This window comes from Halichondria panicea, chromosome 11, assembly GCF_963675165.1.
Source record: "Halichondria panicea chromosome 11, odHalPani1.1, whole genome shotgun sequence".
NCBI lineage: Eukaryota > Metazoa > Porifera > Demospongiae > Suberitida > Halichondriidae > Halichondria > Halichondria panicea.
In genome coordinates, this window is record NC_087387.1 from 3,814,133 (window position 1) to 3,832,425 (window position 18,293).

The 18,293-nt window shown below is 40.9% G+C and overlaps 2 protein-coding genes across 6 annotated transcripts in view; both read left to right on the forward strand.

Annotated features, from left to right (window-relative positions):
- Positions 1–18,293, forward strand: part of LOC135344344 (dynein beta chain, ciliary-like) — a 159,880-nt gene that overhangs the window by 22,361 nt on the left and 119,226 nt on the right. For all 5 annotated transcript variants that reach the window (XR_010397420.1, XM_064541522.1, XM_064541521.1 and 2 more), the window contains exons 32-61: positions 91–222; positions 384–497; positions 890–1,114; positions 1,271–1,362; positions 1,587–1,713; positions 2,063–2,215; positions 3,325–3,450; positions 4,224–4,331; positions 4,464–4,642; positions 5,116–5,229; positions 5,531–5,687; positions 5,886–5,990; positions 6,171–6,328; positions 6,583–6,814; positions 7,060–7,215; positions 7,962–8,067; positions 8,274–8,417; positions 8,547–8,674; positions 8,902–9,050; positions 9,312–9,666; positions 9,884–9,985; positions 10,325–10,562; positions 14,305–14,437; positions 14,738–14,874; positions 15,053–15,258; positions 15,761–15,922; positions 16,153–16,346; positions 16,609–16,771; positions 16,952–17,380; positions 17,687–17,815. Coding sequence is in view for 4 of the 5 variants with exons in the window: in XM_064541522.1 (XP_064397592.1) it covers positions 91–222; positions 384–497; positions 890–1,114; positions 1,271–1,362; positions 1,587–1,713; positions 2,063–2,215; positions 3,325–3,450; positions 4,224–4,331; positions 4,464–4,642; positions 5,116–5,229; positions 5,531–5,687; positions 5,886–5,990; positions 6,171–6,328; positions 6,583–6,814; positions 7,060–7,215; positions 7,962–8,067; positions 8,274–8,417; positions 8,547–8,674; positions 8,902–9,050; positions 9,312–9,666; positions 9,884–9,985; positions 10,325–10,562; positions 14,305–14,437; positions 14,738–14,874; positions 15,053–15,258; positions 15,761–15,922; positions 16,153–16,346; positions 16,609–16,771; positions 16,952–17,380; positions 17,687–17,815 (4,953 nt within the window). In the remaining variant the exon portion in view is untranslated. The remainder of the gene's footprint in view (positions 1–90; positions 223–383; positions 498–889; positions 1,115–1,270; positions 1,363–1,586; positions 1,714–2,062; positions 2,216–3,324; positions 3,451–4,223; positions 4,332–4,463; positions 4,643–5,115; positions 5,230–5,530; positions 5,688–5,885; positions 5,991–6,170; positions 6,329–6,582; positions 6,815–7,059; positions 7,216–7,961; positions 8,068–8,273; positions 8,418–8,546; positions 8,675–8,901; positions 9,051–9,311; positions 9,667–9,883; positions 9,986–10,324; positions 10,563–14,304; positions 14,438–14,737; positions 14,875–15,052; positions 15,259–15,760; positions 15,923–16,152; positions 16,347–16,608; positions 16,772–16,951; positions 17,381–17,686; positions 17,816–18,293) is intronic.
- LOC135343649 (TNF receptor-associated factor 6-like) lies at positions 12,034–14,063 on the forward strand. The gene has a single exon (XM_064540619.1). It carries the CDS (start codon positions 12,141–12,143, stop codon positions 13,932–13,934), a length of 1,794 nt encoding a protein of 597 aa, XP_064396689.1. The 5' UTR covers positions 12,034–12,140; the 3' UTR covers positions 13,935–14,063.

The following is an 18,293-nucleotide window of genomic DNA, read 5'->3' on the forward strand; positions in this document are numbered from 1 at the left end:
TCTGCTTAGGTTACTCTCGACTGTGGTTGCCTTGTACTTCATATACTATATTTGACTATGTCTGTGATTTTACCGTTTATGTTTATGTAGGTGAAGTTTGTGATGTCTGATGAGACTAACCTGGCTGACCTGCTGGCCCTTAACCTGCATAAGTTTGAGGATGAGGTGCGCAACATTGTGGACAAGTCCACCAAGGAACTGAGTATGGAGAAGACTCTTAAGGTGGGCTCTCGAGTTTGTACTAGTGGATTCACACGCCAAACATCACCTGCCGTCTACGTACTCGTTCTATCTGCTAAGAAAATTTGTTCGACTATTTGTGTTCAAATTAATTGTATACATAAACTGTCATGCTCATCCCTACTGCTATTGTGATTGTTCAGGAATTGGACGTGACTTGGGCACAGATGGAGTTCGACCACAACCCCCACTCCAGCACTGGGGTCAAGATGATAGGGGCCAGCGAAGAGCTTATTGAAACACTGGAAGACAATCAGGTTGAGACTGCATGTCTTAACTTACAGTGTCATGAAGATCTACCTCCAGCAGTTACATACCATCACTATAGTGCTAAAGTGTCCATCCTCAAAATTGTTAAAGACTAGAATGCGTATTGTACAATGTAGCAGTATACTGCTTGGTGTTAGCATCACAGTGTATAATGTTGTGTCGTGTATACATGCAAATCTATGAGGTCTACGACAATTTGCTTGTGAACATTGCTTGCACCTAGGTTGCACTCTTACAAGTAACTGAACTCACTTTAAATCCATCTATATACCAAATCCACACTTCATGTACGTGTATATAGCTAGGTACACATTTTCGCACTAGTGTATGTGTATGTTGTTAAGCATAATAATTACGACATTGTATGCTCGCTCTTAAGGTACAACTTCAAAACATGATGACGTCCAAGTTTGTTGGCTACTTTTTGGAGCAAGTATCTGAATGGCAAAAGAAGCTGTCCACCTCTGACTCAGTTATCACTATCTGGTTTGAAGTACAGAGGACTTGGTCTCATCTCGAGTCCATCTTCCTCAGCTCAGAAGATATTCGAACTCAGCTGCCCGAGCACTCCAAAATGTTTGACACCATTGACTCAGACTTTAAGGTAAAGTAATATTGTTGCATGATTTTGGCTTAATAGTAAAGGAGTACCTGGAGTACTGTAGGTACATGTGTAACTGTTTGATGGTTGCAGTACCATGCAGTGCAGGTACTCGTAATACGTACGTGTATTGAAAAACTGCACACACTTTTGTTTCAGGGTTTAATGAAAGATGCTGAGAACACTCCAAATGTAGTGAAGGTGTGTAACAAACAAGGTCTTTTTGATGAGCTGGAAGATCTGCAGAAAAGGTTAGTCCTGATGCATGTATGTACATGTACTCAACAAAAGAAGTAAATTCATTCGCATACGTGAATAATCCATTTCATTTGACTGCTACGTGTAGTTTTACAACAGCTATTTATTGCTTCTCGGAGTACACATACATGTACCAGTAATGGAAGTGCACAGTATTATTTAATTATAAGCACGTAAACAGGCTTTATAGAGCATAACTTCTAACTGTTCCACCCAGACTGGCCATCTGTGAGAAGGCTCTTGCTGAGTACCTGGAGACCAAGAGACTGGCATTCCCAAGATTCTACTTTGTCTCCTCTGCAGACCTCTTAGATATCCTCTCTAAAGGAAACCAACCAGTCGAGGTGAGTCAATTGTCACTTTGCAGTCAGTATTATTTTAGTATCTGTATTATTTTAGCTCCGTAGTTGGATGTACAGTATCATGTACGCCTAAATTACACTTGCATAATCAAATGTACTATTTATGTAGCTTGAGTTTAGTGGTACTTTGTTGGACTGCTGTAGATTACTGAGAGTGGTTAGGACTTTAGTTTTCCCTTTTGCTAAAGATTCAAACTCATATTGTATCTCCTGCAGTGTAGTATGCATGCATGCTTACAAGTTTATGAATAATTTTATTTCTGATTGGACCACTTGCATCCACACCCATTCAGTACTGTGCCTCAATAGATTGCTAATCCCTTTGCTGCAGGTTTCTCGTCATCTGGCCAAGTTGTTTGACAGCATGTCGAGCCTCAAGTTCACAGAGGATGCATCTGGTGTTTCTACCAAAGAGGCAGTGGGCATGTACAGTAAGGATGGGGAGTATGTGGAGTTTGACGCTAACTGCCAGTGTGATGGACAGGTATGTCAGATTCATGTACATGTACGTAATGTACGTATAATTATTATACATGTAAACATTCGTACAATGTACACATGTTACGTATGTTTGTATTGTCTAAGCTTAAGGTTACGGTATAGTGTCATGAGTTTTTTGGTTAGCTTTTTCTCTCCTTGCAGGACAAAAGAAGTCTACTGTATATATTTGTATGAGGATTAATTCTAGTTTTGTTTAAGAATGAAAATAATAATTATGAAGATACATGAAAGAAACATGATAAAATCAAAACTGCTACTATTTTAGTCGGCATTTTGTATTGCAATAATTGTTTGCAATAATTGCAGCTCTCATTCAAGACTTGTAGATGCAAATAAATACCTTCCAGAGGGTGACACGAAGAGATACATGTATAGCTTGTAAAACTCATATGGAATAGCAATAAAGCTAAAACTAAACGGTAAGTACCTACAAACTCTCTCGATCTCTCTACAAACTGTCGGCTAGCTGCAACTCACTTGACTGTATTCAACATTTCTCTTCATGTCACCCTGCCCATCATTCATATAGAAGCTTTAGTTCAATATTTCTTGGCCTACCGAGGCTAAAATTTGCCGACTGAGAACATTTCTAGCTTTGTGATTCTCCACTCTACAAAATGCAAAAAATTAATGGTATTCATAGAGCATTTGATGCGTGGGAAACACTATACCGTAACCTTAAGTTACCAGAGTTAATTCTATGGTATACTTGCAGTATACCGTATATAGCGGGTAATTTTCGTGGGGTAAAAAAATCATTCAACTGGAACGCGGTGATTTTCGTGTGTATAATTTGACTTCATTGCTTACACTGCATTGCATGCGTTATGGTAAGCTACGGCTACGTTTTCATGGGGGAAATTTTTTGTGTAGGTCAGCTTGCCCACGACACTAACGAAATTTTTACCCCACGAATTATTACCCGCTATACGGTACTACGTGGCTCAATTGAAAGCATTGCACACTCACTGCTGTACGTACATACGTGCATTATTTAAGTGTTGTTACATTGGTACTTGTGTATGTTGTACATTATGTGTCAATGGGTTGCTTTCTTTCTATCTTAGATCCTCACCTTTCTCCCTCAATTAGGTTGAAGTGTGGCTGAACTCTCTACTGGACACAATGATGTCAACCATACGTCATGAGATGACAGAGGCTGTAGTCAGCTATGAGGAGAAGCCGCGAGACCAGTGGCTCTTTGACCCACCAGCACAGGTACATGTATATACGTGCATTCAACTGTTACCCTTCAACGTTATGCTAATTATTATGCCACACTTACGTCACCGCTAATTGATCTCATTGGTCAACAGCTGAATATTATATAAAAGAATAACATACAGACCCCCCAGGCATGCACAGTTTTCTAGATGTTTTTCAAGCTTGTTCATTTATCCAAGAAAGCAACAAACAGTTAAAGGAGCTATGCTTGATGGTACTAAGACTCTAAAGTGACGGCAGAATCACAGAAGCTGCTCTCTAACAAGTGGCTTAGCTTTGATAGGTCAATGGTCATGGTCATATTCATTTTTGCCAAGAAAAGCTTTCAACTGCAGCAAGGGACGTCGATTGTACACAGCTTAGACCAAGGAGCTTCTGAGCATCTGTAGGAGCCGACGTGTTGCTCAACTAGCTCCTTGACGGCTGCAAAATCCAGCATAGTCTTGCTCTTTTTGCATTATGCATCATAGGGGGAAGTCATTTTCTGTGCTGCGGTCACGTGGTATAAGTCAGATATATCCTCCTTGTATATGATATCCTCTAAGTGATGTTAAACCATTGGCTCATATAGATGTAAGAATTTTATATACTGTACACATCAATTAGAAATGTGTTCCATAAAAATTTCTCACTCATACTACTTTCAAATGCTACTTGTTCAGTATGCTATAAAGTTCTACTGTTATACTGTTATTCTGGCCTAGCTTATCATTCAAGTTTGGATCTTATATGTACTTTCATATATTTATAATCCTATTCTTGAACAGGTTGCCCTGACTGGCACCCAGATCTGGTGGACAACTGAGGTCAACCTCTCCTTTACCAGACTAGAGGAGGGCTATGAGAACGCACTCAAAGACTACTACAGAAAACAGGTACTATACACCTGAAGTTTTGTACTTAAGACTTTTCCATCTCTATAGTTGAAGAACCGTATTGTTTTGAGGGAAGCATGCCAGTGTCGATTCGATGGATTACTGCGTTCTGTATAATTATTATATTTCCAGGTGTCCCAACTGAATACTCTGATTGGCCATCTCCTGGGAGAGCTCACTAAGGGGGACAGACAAAAGATCATGACCATCTGTACTATTGATGTGCATGCACGAGATGTAGTGGCCAAGCTCATCTCTCAGAAGATTGACAATTCCCAGGCCTTCATCTGGTTATCTCAACTCAGACATAGGTACATATCTGTGTGTGTGTATGCATGTACTGTAGGATTTGTGCTAACAAAATGCATATCTGTGTGTGGTAACATGTTAAACTTCCCCTTTTGTGCTCTGAATGGTCGGTCCCTACCTAATGTATTGCTAAAAAGGCACATTTTCATTATGCTCACGGCCGAACATAGCTCAAAGCAATACCACAGTACATTGTCTACTTTAAAAACATGAATTGTTCTGTTGTGTTTGAGTTTGAAGTGTCAAGTAACAAATGTATATAAATGTATTATTTACAGTGGAATCTGTTTGGCATGAAAGCCAAAATTGATCCTTGACTAAGAGTTGTAGTTAAGATGGTACATGTGCAATGTGCCTTCTGGTGAAAGGGGGTGGTGTCAATGGAACAACAGGTTCCAAGAAAATATTTGGTGTATTTTGCATGTAGAAAAAGATTTGCTTAGTTGAACTGTTACTGCTTTGCACGTACACGTAGATGGGATGAGGAGAAGAGACATTGCTTTGGCAACATCTGTGATGCTGAGTTCCTTTACTCCTATGAGTACCTGGGTAACACTCCTAGACTTGTCATCACACCGCTTACGGACAGGTAGGCACAACATTACATGTGTATTGTTGTTTCTTGAAATTTGAATTATATTTGTGTGTGTACATTGTACAGTATTACCAAGGCTTAGAAAGCGTGAGTAACAATAATATTAATTATTGTGGAATTTGGAGATACGTAGGTACACTACTCTACTTCAAGGCAAATGCAAGTACGTAGTTACTGGAACAAGTGATGTTATGACTGTCTATAGCCTGTATAACACATGCGCACTTGCACACTCGGCTTTTTTTAGAAATTGCTACGTAGATAGACACACCATCACTACCTCCCACACACACAGGTGCTACATCACTCTCACCCAGTCCCTCCATTTGACCATGAGTGGAGCACCTGCTGGACCAGCCGGTACTGGCAAGACCGAGACCACCAAGGATCTGGGCAGAGCTCTCGGTATCATGGTCTATGTGTTCAACTGCTCTGAGCAAATGGACTACAAGGTGCCTGCCTATTACCAGTATTTTTGTAATTTGCGACGTCATGATGATTAGATTGATTATTGCACATTGTTAGTGATGTACAACTGGTGCAGCTACAAGCTACAAACAAAAGGCTAATTATGTGTGCTCATAATTATCAAAACTCAGTACGTTTTTTTTCTTTCAAGTTATCTAAGTGCTATTTTTCATCCCTCTCAGTCTTGTGGCAACATCTACAAGGGTCTAGCTCAGACTGGGGCATGGGGCTGCTTTGATGAGTTCAACAGAATATCAGTGGAAGTACTGTCAGTAGTGGCTGTGCAGGTGGGTCAATTGTAATGAGTAGCTATAATTATGTTATATCCTGGATTGTCGGCAATCGTACCTTTTGTTCGTTGGACCTATCTCAACTTACTTTATGTATAGTACACGTAGCATAGTTACGAAGTACATGATGTATGCATAAAAATGGCTTCACATTCCCCTACTGTATGTATATTGCAGGTCAAGAGTATTCAAGATGCAATTCATGACAAGAAGAAACGATTTATTTTTGAAGGTTTCGAGATTCGCCTCACGCCCTCTGTGGGCCTGTTCATCACCATGAACCCAGGCTATGCTGGACGAACTGAGTTGCCAGAAAACCTCAAGGCCTTGTTCAGGTGTGACATGGCTTGGAATACTATAGTGTTGCTTGATTCTCATAAACAGTTTTAGTTTCAGTTGGGCAAGGACCAACATAATTATGTTTGAACATCTGTAACTTACATGTAACAAAGTTTCGGGAATAAGTCCATTATGTGCAGTGGTGGGTGGTCCCCAAACACTCTGTACCTTCGTTTAGTACAGTATTTAGCAGTTATTCATAGAATAAAATACAGTGAATAATTACTGCTTCACTTCTCCGCTTCCACAGGCCGTGTGCTATGGTAGTGCCTGACTTTGAGCTGATTGCTGAGATCATGCTGGTAGCTGAAGGTTTCATTGAGGCTAGAATTTTAGCCCGAAAATTCCTCACCCTGTACACTCTTTGTAAGGAACTGCTCTCTAAGCAAGACCACTATGATTGGGGTCTCCGGGCCATCAAGTCTGTGCTGGTCGTGGCAGGAACTCTCAAGAGAGGTGATAAAGGACGACCAGAAGATCAGGTATTGGTTTGTTGTGTTCACTATACATACCATGCAGTTGTTACTGGACATTTAATTGTGTATATACACATTCTATTAGCTGCATAAACTAGGCTAACGATATGTACGTATCCTTTCCAGTACATGTATAATTATTGCAAGTACTGCTGTTCAACGTTACCTATCGTTTGGAGGGCGTTTGTATTTGTAATTTTTGTTTAATCGCTTTCTTAGATACAGTAGTGAGCTTGTTTCCCCCCACCCAGGTATTGATGAGGGCTCTTCGTGATTTCAACACTCCTAAGATAGTGACTGATGATGTGACTATCTTTATGGGGCTCATTGGCGACCTGTTCCCAGCCCTCAACGTACCTAGGAAGAGAGATATGGACTTTGAGGAAACAGTCAAAAAATCGGTCATTGTAAGTTTGCTTTGTACAGATGCCCATCAGTTTTCGCCATCAATATTCCACTCTGAAAACCACTTTCATTCTAAGCTTCCACTCCGGAATGCTCTTCCATTCTAATTCTGCTCAATCACATGAAGTTTAGCACACACCGGAAATGCAGAGGAGGCTGGCACTTAGCTAATTGAACTTATCTTGACTACTGGCGTAGTTGTTTGTGTCTGTGGACTCAGAACGTGTTTTTCAGGCTGGATCAAACTTTTTTTGCCAAGTTCACTAGAAGCAGAGATACAGCTTTACATGTAGTGCACTATCAGGCATGTAAGGGACACAACAAAAATATAAAACCAGGAGCCCATAAAGGAAAGAGCGTCAAAGCGTCTAATTTCACCGTATACTCGAGGCTTACATTAATTGCTGGTAAAACCGTATGTTTCTTCTGAACACCAGAACACATGATCTACTTCCAGCTCAGGCCCCTTTCTCTCTTGTGGCAAAGTGTTGTCTTCTGTGATCTGTAACTGTACTGAAGATAGAGCTGTGTCGTTACCACAGAAAGTACCAACATAACTTTCTTGGATGGGCGTTTGCACGGTTCAGTAACCACATAATCAAATATCCGCCTACCCACTTGTTTAGCCTAAATCAAGCTACATGTATCAATACAGGTGGGCGGTTTGACGGTTAACTACAGTATAACAACTGTATTTGGCATGGCATATTCATACGTAGGATATTACACACGTTTCTCCTATATACAGGACCTTGGCCTACAGCCGGAGGACAACTTTGTTCTGAAGGTAGTACAGCTTGAAGAGCTCATCCATGTTAGGCACTCCGTGTTTGTCATTGGAAATGCTGGCACTGGTAAGCAAATGCACGTCATGGTATAAAAGTGTTTGCAAGTAGCTTAGACACACCTAAACACAAAAGTGGCCTGCTAAGCGCAGGTTGCACACATGCATGCTATAGAAGCCTATTACCTGGCTGTATTATAGAGGGTAACCTTTTTTAAGTTTCACAGTGCACATTGTTAGCAGTTACGAATAATTATATCTAATATTAAATTTCAGGTAAAACCAAGATTCTTCGGTCTCTCAACAAGACATATTCCAACATGAAGAGGAAACCGCTGTGGCAGGACCTTAACCCCAAGGCCGTCACCAACGATGAGCTGTTTGGCTATATCAACTCTACCACCAGAGAGTGGAAAGATGGTTAATGATCATTAAGACCTTGTGTTCCCTCTCTTCCACCTAATTATTTTGTTCTAAGCAGTATCGCCAGTGGCGATTACTTTTTGGTTCAATGTATGTAATAAAGTTAGCATGGTATCATTGCTGCAGGGTTGTTCTCTAGCATCATGCGAGACCTAGCCAACATCCCCACTGATAGCCCTAAGTGGATCGTGCTGGATGGAGACATTGACCCTATGTGGATAGAGTCTCTCAATACTGTCATGGACGACAACAAGGTGAGATAATAATAGCTTGGTCTGTATGATACCACGGGGGAAATTCTCTGATTGGGCTTTGTATACCAGTTGTTAAGAGACACTACTTTGACACTTTGACAAAAGAAACTGTATTCTATCCCGAATTGCAGCTACATATCAATATTCTATGTGTCAGGTTCAAATTTGCACTAGTATAAGTTTTGTAATGCCCATCTTGATCTGTACACCTCCCTATTTGCACGAAGGTTTTGACTCTGGCCAGCAACGAGCGTGTTCCCTTAAACCCCTCAATGAGACTCATGTTTGAAATCAGTCATCTCAAAGCAGCCACTCCTGCAACAGTCTCTAGAGCAGGCATCCTCTTTGCGAACCCCTCTGATCTGGGATGGAACCCGTAAGATTGTTTTGCATTCGTATGTATCATAGTAACAGTACGCTTTTTATGTACTGTTTCACACTGGCAGCACTCATACTCTACATACGAATGTACATAGCTAATTATCTCCTAAAAGTATATTTAGGTGTAGGCTAAATTCGAATTCCAACTACAATTACAGTAGGGCCTTATAAAAAACAGTGTACGTATGTATAATTATATCATTATATCATTTTATAATTACACCCAAAACTCAATAGTATTTTTTGTCCTTTACAGCTATGTTCAGAGTTGGATAGACACTCGTGTGGTTCAGTCAGAGAAGGCTAATCTCACAATCCTCTTTGACCGCTACGTACCCACCTGTCTCGAAACACTACGCTATCGCTTTAAGAAGATCACGCCTGTGACAGAAATCAGCATGATTCAGACTCTGTGCTACCTCTTAGAAGCAATGCTTACTCCTGTAAACACACCACCTGATACGACCAAGGAGATCTACGAACATTACTTTGTGTTTGCAGCAGTTTGGGCATTTGGTGGGTCAATGTTCCAAGACCAATTGGCTGATTATAGAGTGGAGTTCTCAAAGTGGTGGGTATCAGAGTTCAAGGCGGTCAAATTCCCACATCAGGTGATTCATTCATCATCATTGAGATGTGATATCTTCTTTCAATATTTTACCTGTTGTTAGTACTGCAAAATTTTTTTTTAATAGTTGCGGGGAGGATGTGTTTCCTCCCTTGTATTTCAATCTATCACACCTACATGTATACATGTACAAGAGAGAATCTACGACTGTTTCTAGCTTGTCCAACAATTCCTTTTGTCATTTTTCATTTCTTCCATAGGGAACTGTGTTTGACTACTACCTATGTGGTAGCACTAACAAATGGAACCCATGGACCGAGAAGCTGCCAATTTTTGAGTTAGATCCAGAGATACCATTACAGGTACTCCCAATATTTTAGGATTTGTGTGAGAGCTAGCTTGTCTAGATAAATACGTGTATACATGTACGTTGTACACAAAATTGTTCTCCAAATTATACAGTTTATACACTGTCTGTAATAATAGTAAAATGTTGTGTGCTTGTGAGGTAAGGGAATTACCATGTGTTAGGTCAAGAGAAGGACCCCCCCCCCTAATACATCTACCCAACAGTCATCACTGTAGTTTCTACAACCCACAAATAACGGTATTTGGGCCTATACGTTTTATTTGCTCAATCATGTGTGCATTGTATTTTTTGGCTGTATTAACTTTTGGTTTTGTTCTTATACATTCTCCAGTCTGTTCTAGTGCACACAGCAGAGACAGTGAGGATCCGCTACTTCTTAGACCTACTGATGGGCAATCACCGACCGGTCATGCTAGTAGGCGGGGCAGGCTGTGGCAAGACTGTTCTAGTGAACGACAAACTGAATAGCATGCGAGAAGAAACATTCATCACTACCATTCCTTTCAATCACTACACGACCTCTCTCATGCTGCAAGGGGTCATGGAGAAACCTCTTGAGAAGAAAGCAGGTATGCAATCCGTCTCTGATCCTCAACTTATAGGGCTAGGATTTCTATATTGCATGCAAAACACGAAGATTTTCATACTATTGTGTGATATTCCAAACCAATTTTCTCCAATAAATTAGATTTGCGTTAAAAATGGGGGAAATCGGTCTAGATTGGGGGCTTTGCAAGCCTTTTGCACCACAGCTGAAGCTATCCTTGAGATTGTAAGCAGTTCCAATAAGTTTGTGAGCTACTATTAGTCAGACTGACTGCATTTCTGGAGCTAAGAGGGGTTCTACTGTCATCAGTTTACAGCATCACAAAACAAGCGGGTAGGGTAGGGCAAGCTACTCCATATGATAGTGGGAAGATACCAAAGGAAGTGGGATGTACGTCATCAGTCACATGGCACATACAATGTGTATGTTAGGATCTTGACCTTTAACCTTTCTTTACATGTCAGTGTAGCTTTGGTGCCTACTGTTGTGCTCTCTAGCAAGTTCACATCATTTTCTAGTAATCTCGAATATTGTAAACTGTTATGGAAGACGGCAACCAACCTGAGTTAACCCCCCTAGACTGCTCTCCACTAGGTTTGATGGTGAATTTCAAGCGGGATCCCACTGGGATTGCTGATCCATAAATTAGTACCATCCTTTCACTAGATGATAACTTAGAAAATGACCATGAGATCGCTTCTGTTTTGGCTGCTTGAAGATCCGCACTTTTCATGCACATTAAATCCTTGTAAATTTGTGGTTAAACGTGGATTGTTAATTACTGAGGCACACGTGATGAGTGTCTTACCGCCTCTGGGAAGCTACACTCCTAGTTTCATACTTATCTGAATAACTAGTAACGAGTATTTAGTCGACAATTTCACATTCAACTCTATGTAAAAACTTGCCAACTGATCCCAATAGCCTCTAAAATGCTTATTATACCTAGTGCAGCTCAATTAGAGATACCGTAATATGTCGATTTAAAGTAACACTTAAAATAATTACGTTCTGTCTGCAAGACTATGTACACAAAACAGATGAATTTATAATAATAATTATTGTTATGTGGTAAGTGTCGCCTAAGTCGAGATCTTACAGTACAACTCTCTGCTTTTATTACACGCTAGCTTATTATCTTAACAACCTGATTTTACACAACACGATATCCGCATGCATGCATGCCATTGAGTGTGTGTTACTGTCACATAATTATACTAAATGTACCAGTTTTGCACCCTGAGGGAAAACTCTCGTATTAGTTATGTCTTTGTTAACGATAATATTATTTGTTGTGTATACATGTGCTCATAAGTATGGCTGACCCTGATGAATATCATTAATTATCGTTTGATGCACCATGAATATCGTTTATGTAACATGCTATGTTGAGTATCTAATGCCGTGACGAATCATAAACATCTAAGAACGTGGACACGCACTTGTTTACCCTTGTTAATATTGCAGTATTTGTTTGTTTTCTCAAGTGTATTGGCAATAGACTAAACGTACGTACACAAATGATACCTGTTCAGCAACTACTGTAGCTTGTAAATAGTGTATTTTCACGAACACTAGCAGCCAGGCCCAAGACTCCATTATGAGTTCCACGAAGTCCATTCGATTCTATCAGAACCTTCCAGGAGAGAAGAACGATGTCTCTCAACAAATACCGACTCCAGATCTAATCCCTGAGTTATGTCAAAGGAGATCAATGTCTGATTTCAGCTCTGGACGCAGCCGTCAAAGACGCCGCTCTAAAAGCAGCCAAGAACTGTGTGAATTGACTAGTCTTTCTTCCTCATCCTCTCTTGAACGTGGCCCAAAAGTACCTCCCAAACCATCTCAGGTTAGTAGCAGCTTTGTTATCGGTGCTAGTGTACCTGCACTGCCCCCCAAGCCAGCAGGACCTCCAAAACTGTCACCAATTCTTTCTAGTAAGAGCCGATCAAGAAGTGTTCTAACTGGTCATTCGAATTCTGAATCTAACTTAAAGCAGGTCAAACCCACTGGTTCTCGATCAGTATACATCAATTACCCTACTCTCCCACCAAAGGGCAAAGAAAGAGTCCAGCAAGTTGGTGGTTTTGAGTGCGAATTTGTTGAAGAGCCTCCTAACGGAATTGAGCGAATGTGTCCAATTTGCTTGCAAATTATCCGAGAACCGCATCAAGTCGATTGCTGTGGCTACAGCTTCTGCAAGACATGCATTTATCGTGTAAAAGTCTCGAAAAAAGCTTGTCCTATGTGCAACCACAACAATTTTTCAGTGTACCCCAACAAAGGACTTCAGAGAGTTTTATATGATCTTACAGTTTCCTGCTCAAATGCTAAAGAGGGTTGCACTTGGACTGGAGAGTTGAGACAACTTTTGAATCATTTACGAGGCGACTATTTCGATAACGAATTGGTCAATGGTTGTGAGTACGCAGATGTTCAGTGCCAATTTTGTACACGTATTTTGAAGCGTATTCATTTGAAAGAGCACAAGCAAAAGCTTTGTAACAAACGTCCCTTCACGTGTACTCATTGTAGCAAGTATTCCTCAACTTTTGAAGATGTAACAGAAAATCACATCACTGTTTGTCCGAATATTGCTGTTTTTTGCCCATACGACTGTGGAGTACTCATAGCCAGAAGAGATGTAGATTTACATGCTAGATCGTGCGGTAAAACTGAAGTTGACTGTGATTTCGAAGAATTTGGGTGCAATCTGAAAGTCACACGAAAGTATTTGCAAGAACACCTTGTAATGAGCACATCAGAACATTTAGTACTAGTAGCCAACAGTCACAGGGAGTTGAAAGAAGAATTAGAGCACCGAAATTTACTCATTCAAGAGCTTAGAGAAACAGTTTCAGCTCAAACTGTGGAGATAAGTTCTCTTAAATCAATGCAGAACACTTTGAAACGATCGCTGACTCAGCTCAGAAATCTTGCTGGCACATTACCTATCAGGGTATCTGTCAACAATTTCTCCAAGCTGCGAACAGAGAATGGTGTATGGCTGTCTCAACCTTTCTACACCCACCCGCGTGGATACAAAGTGTGCTTGCAGATTCATGTTCGCCCAAACGATCCAGGCAAGCCAGGCTTCAGTATGTCTGTCTACCTATTCTTAATGCGAGGGGAGTTTGATGAAAGCCTTAATTTTCCGCTAGTAGGTACAGTAACTGTGCAGCTATTGAGTCACAGCCCTAGAGTGGAGCCGGTGAGACGAGACGTTGTGTTTCATCAGTACATGTCTGTGCTGTGTAACAGTCGAGTGACCAGAGGAGAAATGGCACGGGAAGGTTGGGGATTTGTCATTACTTTCTCTGAGGAGAAAAGACTCGCTTTATATCTGCTGAATGACTCAATAACTTTCGAGATTATGAGTGTACAGCTAGCTTAATTTGGTTGTGTTATGCTTATTAATAATTTGCGTTTGTGCTGTTAATTTGAATTTTTGTGTCCTCTTAATGAATATTGAATACAGTAGAACCTCGATTATCCGGACGTCTTAGATACAGAGGCAGGCCAGATAATTAAATGGATAAACCATGCCACTTAATTGATCAACATTCATGTGTCCATGGTAACAGCTGTTAATTGCGCATGTACATTGAGGACAGGCCCATTTTCAGAGGAAATTGCCAAGCTAGATAATCGAGGGCCGCATTAATCGAGGTTCTACTATACTTGCAAACAAAACAATCTATAGTAATCAACTAATCTCGTGTAATTGGTCAGTATTGTGATATCACTTTTCGAATGCCTTTCAGGACGTAACTATGGTCCCCCTGGTACAAAGCGATTGATCTACTTTATTGATGACATGAACATGCCTGAGGTGGACACATACGGGACTGTACAACCACACACACTCATTCGACAGCATTTGGATTACCAGCACTGGTAAGGTGGCCAGGGGGGTAGTATTGTAGTACTGTGTGTGCTATTCAGTGATAAATTACTATTGTGACTACATGTAACTATAATTATTTTGATTTGTCATTATTTTGTCTAAATGAAGTACCCAAGCTAAGTTGGTCATTATTGTCAAAACATGAGTGGTCATTCGGCCTAAGTGATTGAAGAAATGGCCAGTTTTCCCTGCATTTGAGGAAAAGTTTACTTAGAATTTTTTTAATCCGTTATTACGTATATACGTACGTATACTATTTAATTCCTGTTACTATTCCCCCCTGAATGCAGGTATGACCGCAATAAGCTGACTCTGAAAGAGATCCACAATGTGCAGTATGTGGCCTGCATGAACCCCACTGCTGGTAGCTTCACCATCAACCCACGACTGCAGAGACACTTTAGTGTCTTTGCAGTCAGTTTCCCAGGTGTGTGCATATTACGTTCTCAGTGATATGCTTCTGTAGATTTGTAGTTCTATAATCGAATACATCTCAAATAATTATTATCTCTTGAATCACGTTATTCATGAATTCACAGCTAGTGAGCATAAGCATGCCTTCCAAAACAGTAACTGATTTATCTCCTTGCCCTTTACCCCCACAGGTAGCGATGCCTTGAAGACCATCTACCATTCAATCCTCTCGCAGCACATAGCCCATAGTAGCTTCTCTGGACAAATCAATAAGTGTGTTGACAAGATTGTTGTTGGGGCCATTAAACTACACTCTATGGTCTCCATAACCTTCCTGCCCACTGCCATTAAGTTTCACTACATATTCAACCTCAGAGACCTGTCAAATATCTTTCAAGTAAGTGCTTGTTATACAAATTATATTGCAATTATAGACTGGGCGCCAGCTGACTATCATCAGAGTTCTATCTAGTGGGAGGGGAGCTTCTCCCCTCTAAACACTTCAGTCCCCCCCCCAAACAGTCTAGATTCCCTTCTTCCACCGATTGGCAAATTCGGCCTTAATTTGAGAAAGGTCTATACTGTGTGCTAAAATTACATGATGCTAGCCTGTTCATTCCCTTAAGCTTAGTGTCACCCACCTTATACCGTGTAGAAGGTAATTTCGTGGGGGCAACATTTTCGTGGTTAGAGGTATGACCACGAATGAAGCGACCTTGCCTACCTTTACCTGCAGTGCAAGCTCCAACCACGAAAATATTACTCACAAAATGTCTCAATATTGCTGAACCACGAGTATTTTGTCCCCCGAAAATTACCCCTCTATACGGTGCTGTACATGCATTTACACTAAGTAATAACCCTTTCCCCTCTTTATATAATATATACCTGACCTGTAGGGCATTCTGTTCTCCACTTTGGAGTGTCTCAACACTCCGCTCGACTTTGTGAGACTGTGGCTGCACGAAGCTAGCAGAGTGTATGCTGACAAACTTCTGGATGAGAAGGACATGCAGCAGTTCAACAAACTAAAGTTTTCCATTGCTAAAGACAACTTTGATGTAGGTTACATGCACAAAGTGAAACTATTTACTGTATCAGTCAAATTATTAGTGTTTACCCAGCACAATCTTATTTTGCTTTGCTATCAGTGAAGTGAAATCTGTAGTATGAACCACGATTCCAGCTCTATAGGAATCCGATGCTATTATAGAATTTGTATTGCACTTCTTTTAATTGTGTACACTTCTTTTAATTGTGTACACACTCGTATACATGCATGTTCATTCAGGACCTTGATGACGAAGCCCTCAAAGCTGATCCTCTGATATTCTGCCACTTTGCCAATGGTATAGGAGAGCCCAGGTATCTGCCAGTGCCGAGCTGGGCCAGTCTCAGCAAAACCCTGAAGTACGCTTTAGAGTCTTACAATGAGATAAATGCTGTCATGAATCTGGTACTGTTTGAGGACGCCATGCAGCATGTGTAAGTGAGGATAATGTCTGTCTTCGTGCTACAGTGTAATATGTAATACCCCCTGACAAAACTGAGCTACGTGCTTGTGTGAGTGCCTGCAGAGTGTAGGTTGTGAGGTCGTGTTGCTGTTTCTTCACAGGTTTAAATGTTTTGGTACTTTAATGCCAGGTTCTAGCTGAATGCAACTGTAAAAATTAATGTGCAAGAATACCTCTTATTTGCATTCGTATGATTATTATACATACAATAACATGTATGCTTCTATACGTAGGTGTCGAATCAACCGTATTCTTGAGTCTCCTCGAGGTAATGCCCTGCTAGTTGGAGTGGGGGGCAGTGGCAAACAGAGTCTCACTAGACTAGCAGCCTCGGTCAGTGGATTAGAGGTATTCCAGATACAACTAAAGCAAGGCTATGGAGTTGGAGATCTCAAGGTACAGACATGTACCCGTAATCAGTTTGTGACATTGCTTTTGTTTCGCAAAACAATCACCTGAATCATAATAATATTATGTTTGATGTGTTGGCATTGTAATAAGTTGTTGCAGTCAGTGCTGTTATAGTTGCATTTGGTGCTCTATACATAATTTATGTATTCTGTACTTTTCATTCAGGCTGATCTGGCCCAGATGTACATCAAGGCTGGCCTCAAGAGCGTTGGCACCGTCTTCCTTCTCACAGATGCCCAAATCCCTGACGAAACATTTCTAGTCTTAATCAACGATCTCCTAGCCTCAGGGGAGATCCCTGATCTATTTGCTGGTGATGAATATGAAAGTATCATAGCTGGTGTGCGAAATGAAGTGAAGATGTCAGGCTTACAAGACACTAGAGAAAACTGCTGGTCCTTTTTTATCGATCGTGTGAGGAAGCAACTCAAAGTTGTGCTATGTTTTTCGCCTGTTGGAGCTACACTGCGTGTACGCAGTCGAAAGTTCCCAGCTATTGTGAACTGTACTAGTATTGACTGGTTCCATGCCTGGCCCGATGAGGCCCTTATGTCTGTCAGCACCAGATTCCTCTCAGAGGTTGAGCTCATTCCAGTAAGTTTATTTTATACTTACCACCTGGTAAACAGCACACACTTACACCATGCCAGTAAAGTAACTACTGTACAGCACGAATTTTCAAGGCACTTAAATTTCGTGGAATGGCCTCTGAAACGCATTTCGTATTTGGTCAAATGATGTTATGTCTTCCGTTAGCTAACGAAAACAGCGATAATATTGCACTATACGGTATAACTGTAACCCTAGTATTAGTCGAGTTGGTATAGGACAGTTTGAACCAGTATAGGTATGTATTTTCCAGTATGCACTGCATTTCATTATGGTTTCCCCTATCCTCAGTCTGACCTTTGCCCATCCATCAGCCGTTTCATGGCCTTTGTGCACACCAGTGTGAATGAAATGAGCAAGCAGTATCTGGCCAATGAAAGGAGATACAACTATACCACACCCAAGAGCTTCCTGGAACTTGTGAGTTGTGTGGTTGAGGCCAGAGGAGGGTCCGACAACCGTGCGCCTAACATTAATGTTTGCTGAACCAGCATTTTTGATTTGCACTCCTCTTAGACTTAGTCCTCTGTCTTGTATTGTTAGGTCTAGTTTTAGTATTAGGAGCTCTAACTCTCTCAACAACACCTGATTCAGCAAACATCACAATGTTAGGCGCACGGTTGTCGAACCACCTCTTCTGGGTTGAGGCAATAAATTACTTATTTTGTGTTAACAATGCACTTGCCTGTATTCTTTTACTCTAGGCTACCATACAGTACCTATGACACCTGTATGAGTCAGAAATACTATATGACAGTGTGGATTATAAGAAATCTGACAGGAACTGACTTATGTCAGACCATAACCAAAATGCTCTGTCATTGTAGTTTCTTGTTCTGCCATGACTGTCGCAAGGCCTGACTAATGAGGAGATTCTAGGGTCTGATGCCCTGAGACA